General features: G+C 32.9%; 1 protein-coding gene across 1 annotated transcript; it reads right to left on the reverse strand.

The window, feature by feature from the left end:
- Positions 1-6,238: 6,238 nt before the first annotated feature.
- On the reverse strand, positions 6,239-7,207 carry LOC131039405 (oxysterol-binding protein-related protein 4B-like). Its single transcript, XM_057972149.2, has 4 exons — positions 7,024-7,207; positions 6,740-6,925; positions 6,432-6,677; positions 6,239-6,337 (listed from the first exon to the last, which is right to left on the reverse strand). Exons 2-4 carry the CDS (start codon positions 6,923-6,925, stop codon positions 6,239-6,241), a joined length of 531 nt encoding a protein of 176 aa, XP_057828132.2. The 5' UTR covers positions 7,024-7,207.
- Positions 7,208-7,977: the final 770 nt, after the last annotated feature.

The raw sequence follows: 7,977 nt of genomic DNA on the forward strand, positions 1-7,977 counted from the left end.
ATTAAACAATAATATTAGATTAATTAAGAATTAAGAATTAATTTATTATAGATAGAGAGGGGAGAAAACTTATTATTGAAAAATTACTATTTGCACATATATTTAAATAATAAATAATAATATTAATTAACTCTTCATATAATATATATTAAAAATCAATATGCTGAACAACGAGATCAGGGAGAACAAGCAGCCTTCCTATGAGCAGGTGGAGACGCTGAGCCACATCCAGAACCATAAGAGCATTGCTTGGATGGAGGGACCCTAGGGATGGACGACATGGGTTGTGACTTATGACAACATTCTCAACTAGTGCTTTTCTTTAAATTTCTCTGTTGGATTTTCATTTTGATAACTCTTCAATACTGTTTAAATTTTGTCTTTATGTTCTTCCTCATGTAACTGAACTTGGGGCAGGCCCTTGGTGGTGACTGCTGTTTTTTGGTGAGGCCCAACCTCTATCTTTCTATTGCTGTTCCCTCTATCTTTAATATATATATATATATATATATATATATATATATGGCTTACATATTATATTTATTATATATTATTTATTTAATATAATAATAATTTACATATAAAAAAATTAAACAAAATTAAATATAAAATTAAGATTATTTATATTTTTTTAATTATTTTTATATATTTCATTATTTAAATAAATAAGAAATTAGAGTTTTCAAAGTTTGAAAATATAAAAGGTATTAAGTTTTTAATTAAACATATATCCAATGTGGAGTTTCTGATATTAAAAGAAGCCAAAACAAGGGGGTTGTTCCAAGTACAGATAAAAGAAAACAGTGGCAAGCCAACTGTCAGCAGAGAAGCAGCAAAATCACAGCCTCCTAAACTTTCCTCTATCAAAAACTTTAAACATTCTATGCATATTAATATGCAATGTGGAGTTATTTGGCATCATGGCAATGATACGTAGAACATAGTCTTAAAATAAAAGTATTGATATGGATTGAACGAAAAACTGCTTGGGCCATGATGCGTATAAAAGATTAATAAAATAATATTCATTTTAAACACTACCAAATCAATGCTTGTCATGTCTATGCTCTTACCACTTGCATAAAGGTAGGTACGAAAAACTCAAATCATTAGACATGGTGTTAGTCATTGTTCGTCCACTGCAGTTTAAAATGTTTACATTTATTAATGCAGTATGCATCATTACCGTATGAAATGGGCAGACTCCGAAATTAAAAATAGATGGAAAACAAGATTAATGGTTGCAGATGTTTGAATCGTCTTGCATACCTTTAAGCTACTGCAAACCATCGATTTCTTATATTAGCTCGTCCATCTCATAGTATGAGATGCTTTCGGCATAATAAATATCACTAGCAATCACATCTTGGTGTGCAATGGGTATGCCAAATAGATGTGGTAGGTCAATTAGGGAATTTTTTGATCTATTTTTTTTATACATTTGTGATGTACATGAGATCAATTGGTATATATATATATATATATATATAGAGAGAGAGAGAGAGAGAGAGAGAGAGAGAGAGAGAGAGAGAGAGAGAGAGAGAGGCTTGTTATGTTTGCAATATAGAGAGAGAAGAAGAAGAAGAAGAAATATGAAGAGAGCAAAGATAGATATAGAGGTGTAGAAAGAGGTAGAGGGAGAGAGAGCGATGAAGATGGATGGAAAGAGAAGAAGAGACATGTTTAGTGACAAAGAGGGAGAGAGGAAGATAGAGGTAGAGATGAAGATAGGGTGGCAAAGGGTAAGGGAGACAAATAGAGATGAAGATAGAGAAGGAGAGAGGAAGATAGAGTGGCAAAGGATAGAATACAACATATTTAGTTCCCTTATCCACTTCTCAAGGTAGAATAAATTTGAGGGATTTTGTAGACACAATGCCAAGGAAGGAAACTAATTAGAAATTTGATGCAGGAGCATCCCTGGTTCATCGCAATCTTGCATTAACCAAAAATATTTTCCTTTATGTTTTGCTTTCTGCTTGCAGTTTTAGTTTTCCTTTCTGTGTGTCCCAGTTTCAGTTGTGTATAATTATATATTTTCAGAATGCTAACAAAATTCATCATATAGCCAGAAATGAAAAAAATAGAATTTATACTTGCCTGAGTCCATTGCAATAGTTTTGGCCTCCCAGTTGTGATGTCATAGTTCTTAATTCCAGAAAACGCAAGATAAAATCTTTCAATAAAAGGTGCATATGCAAGATCAACCTGCAAATATTTCATGCAGTATCTCCATGTTATCAAAGAAATAAACACAAAAGGATAAAAGATCAAAAGTCATGTACAAATAAATATGCAGGATCAGATGGCTTACATTACTGAATTCACCCAAGAAGAATGGCCCATCATCAAACTTCTCCAAAGCATTTTCCAAATAATCAAATGTAGGGGCTGTGATAGTTCAGAAAGAGAGAGGTCAACTCATCATGATATGTCCAAGATTGGATATCTTGAGGTTATCTATATTTCAAGAAACATTCTCCATACCAAGTGCTTCTGTGCCCTGTTTTTTGCAAAAGTGTCTGTGTACTTTAGTAGCTCATTTGTAGCCTCCTTCTTAACCATATACTGTATAGTTCCAATGGATTTAGGTGTTTAAAAGAGATAGCTATAAAACTATAAAGAAATGAATTGTATGGCAACAGTTCTACTCCTCCTTTGCCTCCTTAATGAAATGCTTTCATGAGTTTCTGCTCTATATTGTCACTGACTCACTAGAATTAACAAGCTAGAAGTGCAAAACCATTTTGATATGGTGATTTAACTTATTAAATGAAATAATGTTATAACAGTAACGGTACAGGAAAGTTAAGTAATATAATGAATGATCTAAAATAAAATGCCTTCAAAGGTTTCAATAATTTGACTGTGGTAAGTGTTGCCCGTAGTTGTTCTTGGTGACAAAAAGGGTGTCATTTAATTGGCCTTGTTATTGGCAGTTTGTAATACATTTGCAAATTTTTTTTTGGTTAAGTATTGCCGGCAATGTGGGTCCTATTCATGCGATGACATGTAGATGAGTGAGCATTTTTGAAATGATTTTGGTTGATATTTTTCTGGAGATGTAGATTTCAAATAGTTTTTAAAAAGCAAAAAGTATTTTGTTTGATGTAAGTTAAAACTCTTTTCAAAAGCTTTTCTCTGGTTGAGTTTTGTGAACCCTAGCCCATGCTTGCCGCCATGAACATTTCTCAGGCCGTTACAGAGGGATTTTTTGGTCGACATTTTTTATGGGTCTCAGATATATTTATCTACAGGAAATGGCGATTCAAATGATGCTTTGTATGGACGATATTGTTGGAATTATGTGCAGATCTTTTGGGTCAATTTGCCCAGGTGCATATCTTCGAGAAACAGGTAACATCTTTCTTATTATTGTAGTCTCTTCATGAAGTCTGGAAGGGTAAATGGTAAATGGGAAGAGTAAAATGTTTTAAAAAAAAAAAAAAAAATACAAAAGTTTTTTATAAGAACGGTTTCCAGTTTATTTTTGGTTTGTCATAATTTGAGAAATGAAAAACAATAATGTTTTTCCTAAGTTTAGATATTCTTCGGAAGCCAAATAAAAAGACATTGCAAGAAGTTTTCTATTTTTGGAAAAAGAAAAATGAGACAGTTGTATCTCGAACAATTATTTTGTATGTTCAACATGTTACATTTTAGTCTTTAGTAAAAACCCTAGTTAGGGTTTCCTAACCTTATACGAGGGTAATGGTTTTCTATATAGTTATACCTGAGACAAAATTTTTGAAAGAGATTTCATTGAAAATACAGAGCATATAATCACAGTAACAGAGTTTTGTTTTGTGCATCACTGTTATAACAAGCACATAGAATCCGGTTGAAAATAGAGCATTGATATTTTTACAGTTGTTATACAGAGATCTGAAAAGACTTATTGATAATTTTTTGTAGCTGGAATAATTGCACAATATTGTTATATCAAACTCATTCCATTCATTGCTAATTTTGTGATTGCAAACTATAGTGCAATTATAAGGTTACCAGTGATTGTAACTTGAGATGGTTTTCTGAAATTGTATGAAACATAGGGGGTTGGTGCTCCTTGAAGTTTGAGACTTCAAAAACAGTGTACTGAGTTGGTGCTCTTCAAGATTATAAAAAGAAATTTTACCGAGTGGTTTTTCTACCCCAAGAGGGTTTTCCACTCATGAAAATCTTTGTGTCATGTGTTAAGTGCTTTACTCTGCCTCATTAGACTGCTCTGATATGTTTATCTTTGTCTCATTCATGAGTTCTATTATCTGCATTTCTTTTGTCATTTTGATCCCAAGCATGTCATGTTAATTATCTTAGTCAAAGTGCAAAACTGTTCATTGTTATTTTCAATGCTGCAGTATATGTAATGATCAAACTTATTCTTGCAAGAGTCAGTTTCTGTTATAAGCATTAAAAGTTAAATCAATTTATTTGTATTGAATGGTCATAAATACATGCTTTAATAAAATTCAATCCTTCTCTAAGTTCAAGTGTGAACAGTTTTTGTTTTTGTGCAAGATGAGTCAAAATTTCTATTGCCTCTGATTCAACCCCCCTCTCAGAGTCAATCCACATCCAATAGTAAGGTTATTAGCAAACCCTAACTGCATGGCCACTTTGAAATGCTTATTTGGATTGTGATGTGAAGCATCAGTAAAGGAAAAAATAGTAGTTCAGAGGCATCATATACCGTGGGAATGAGTTTAGGCCCACCAATATTGCTCTCCAAATATTCCAGCAGATCCAAACTCTTTCATGTGACTTTGCCATTGTGTTCAAGAGAAGGAATCTGCAAAACAGATATTAATAGGCATCTTACTGTTATCTCGAATTAAAAAAAGGATTTTTGAATGAACATAATGGATTCGATTATACTCACACTGCTCCCATATTGGGTCTTCGATTAAAGTGCTAGTATATTTCCTGCAGACAAATCGCTCAACTATTAATCTAGCTCCTGCTGCAAATTGAATAAAATGAGAACACAATCTTCTACAATATCGATAAAATGAGAACACAATCTCCTACAAAATTCGATTAAATTTGAACACTATCTTCTACAAAATTCAATAAAATGAGAACACAATCTTCAATTTATCATGCACTTTAATTTCTCTTTTCCCATGCACTTTAACTTGAATTTATTTTCCTGTGCCCATTAATAAAACTTGAAATAACTATAGAATATTAACTAGAACAAATGAGAAAGGGAAAAACATATATTGAAGATATATTGTTCATGTTTGTTTACCATAGAATTTGTTGAAAGTAGATGTACTCTGAGAGGGGGAGGGGGTGAATCAGAGTACTTTGAACTTTGAAATACACCAAATAAATATGCTTTTTAAGATTGGAATAAGCTTTACAAAAACAGAGACAGAGCAGAATTGTACAAATGTAGCAATATGTTTGAGAGTGATTTGCCAAGATAAGAAAACTAAAACAGAAATAGGACTGAGATAAATATCAGAGCATTAACACAAATGTAATAAACTCGACACGATTTTGTGCTGAGTGGAAACCCTCAAGATCCAACCAGATCTTGTCACAGGGAGAAAACCACTCCATTATTGTATTAACCAATCCAAAAATCCAAGATTGCATCCAGTTTAGTAGCCCTGCTGCAAGGAGTCCAACTCCTAACCTTCCAATGAAAATCAACAAGATCTATGATAGTATATTTGCAATCTTGCAGGCTATACAATCACAAATTTTTATTACAGTCTATAAGATATTCAATTTTATTTCACAACACAATCTTTTCTTTCAAAAATTGTTATCTCACAATGCCATTTCATATCCATTTATACACACTATGCATCTATAGATGTATGTGTAGTCACAACCAAAAACTGTTTTCAATAACTTCCTGGTATACCCGTTAGGGTTTAAAACAAATTTCATTTTACAACTTTGTTTATCTTCAACAAACTGCCATAAAAAATCTGTTTCTTCCCGTAGATAAACTGCCAACTGTCATAAACAAATCATAAAATTTTTGCAATGACAAATCACAAAGATTTACAAAAATGTGAAATAAACAAAACAATTCAAACAACATCCTTTGTCATAATTTATTTTACTCTTACGTCCATCACTAACTCTCGTGAGTTAGGTATTGAGTACATATTACCAAAGTCAATAGTTAAGTGTCATCCCAAAGTCAAATTTTGCCACGACAAGCTTATGAATTTAAACACACGTGACTTTACTGATTTTTCATCAAGGACAAAATGAATCAACAGAATTGGGCTTGAGGATAATGCCACCAATTCAATTCCAGCTTTTGGGATTCATTGGTTGCATGCAAGGCACTTGCAGGTGGATGATGTGATACCTGCCATTTAAATGACTACTCTTTTCATCCAGATATCAATATTGATGACCAATTTCACTGAAGAGTTTATCAGAAGACAATAACTCGGCAATACCTGTTCAAGAAGCACATTGAGGTTCCAAGAGGAGACATGGCGAGTTTCCCCAAGAATGGGATTGTATGGAGCTTTCCTAAAGATTGGAAGTCTGGTAGTAGAGATACTCCATGCAACCACAGAATTGAACCTTTCAAGAGCAGTTTCTCTTTGTGCACACTTTCTTGGTAAGTCTTGGGAATAGAAGTACACACTCTCCCCAAAGAGTTGGAGCTGTGATTTGGGCAGATTGAACTGTGGGGGCAGCTGCAATACCCATCACAATATTCAAAGAAAATTGTTGTGTTTGAAGTATACATACACAATACCTGGAACTTGGTTAGATCAGAGCCTGGTCTGATACATTTGAATAGATTCAAAATTCTGGTCAGAATTTTTTCCTGCCTCTGCCCTTCCAGCCCATATCTCAACTCACCATCAAGGGACAATGGAGTTGTGAGTGCTGCATCAGTACCAGCCGAAGGTTCTGTAGAGCTATCAATTCTTGTTGCCATCTGTTCAAAATGCCAATACAAGAATAGTTGTTTCTGTCTTGTTCTTACAAGAAATCAGAGAATCTAACTAAAATAAATGTGGGTTTAAATCATTTTACCTGTATGTGGGATTCTAAAGCTGGCAAACAATACCATTGATGTTATAATGGATTCTTGTGTCCAGTAAGAAAAAACCCAACCAAGTAGTAGAGAATACCAGATAACTCAACCCAGACCAGTATGACGAAATGTTTCAAAGAATTTGGCCTCCAGCAGTTTTGAAGATTTTCGACTCATTCAACTTAATCCCAACTAGAAGTTTTATACAGGCCGACCAAAAGCAATCAGTCGATTTTATACCCCTCTCTCACTCTCTCTCTTCCACCCTTATCCCTTTCTTCTCAATTTGTACCTTCTCCTCTCACTCCCTCTTTTTCTATTGCAAACATAACATAAGTTTATTGGAAAAAGAATTCGGTTATCTTCCTAATTCAAAGATTTTATTTTAGTCATGTTTCAATCTTTATTATAAGTAGATCTGTCGTTCATTTCAAGCTATCACTTCTCCATTAAGATCTGTTCCTTGAAAACAAAATATCATTTGATAAATGGCTTACCAATTGACCTTATTAGTGGACAAAAGTGCAAAAAATAGAATAAAATTTCCCCTAATCAACTTTCCACACCTCTTCGGCGTACCCATTACATAGCAAGGTGCAATTGCTTGATAATACTAAATCATTATTATTATTATGCTGAAGGCATACCATATATGAAGTTTTCAACTTACTTATTGAAATCAATGGTTCAAAATTGACTAGAAGGATGGAAGACGATTGAATTGATTTCAATCGTATGTTTACATTAATATTAATTTTTTAAAAATGTTAAAAAACTAAAAAAACATATTTTAATATGATTAATTAGAAAAATAATGCGTACAAAAGAAAAATCTACTATATCTTTTGCTTTTTATAATAACATCTTTTAATGGTGTCTTCTTTTATTTGAATATTCCATATTTTTTTAAAGTTTCAAAAGTGGAAAGGACAAAATTACTTAAAAAGAAAGAA

This window comes from Cryptomeria japonica, chromosome 6 (genome assembly GCF_030272615.1).
Source record: "Cryptomeria japonica chromosome 6, Sugi_1.0, whole genome shotgun sequence".
NCBI lineage: Eukaryota > Viridiplantae > Streptophyta > Pinopsida > Cupressales > Cupressaceae > Cryptomeria > Cryptomeria japonica.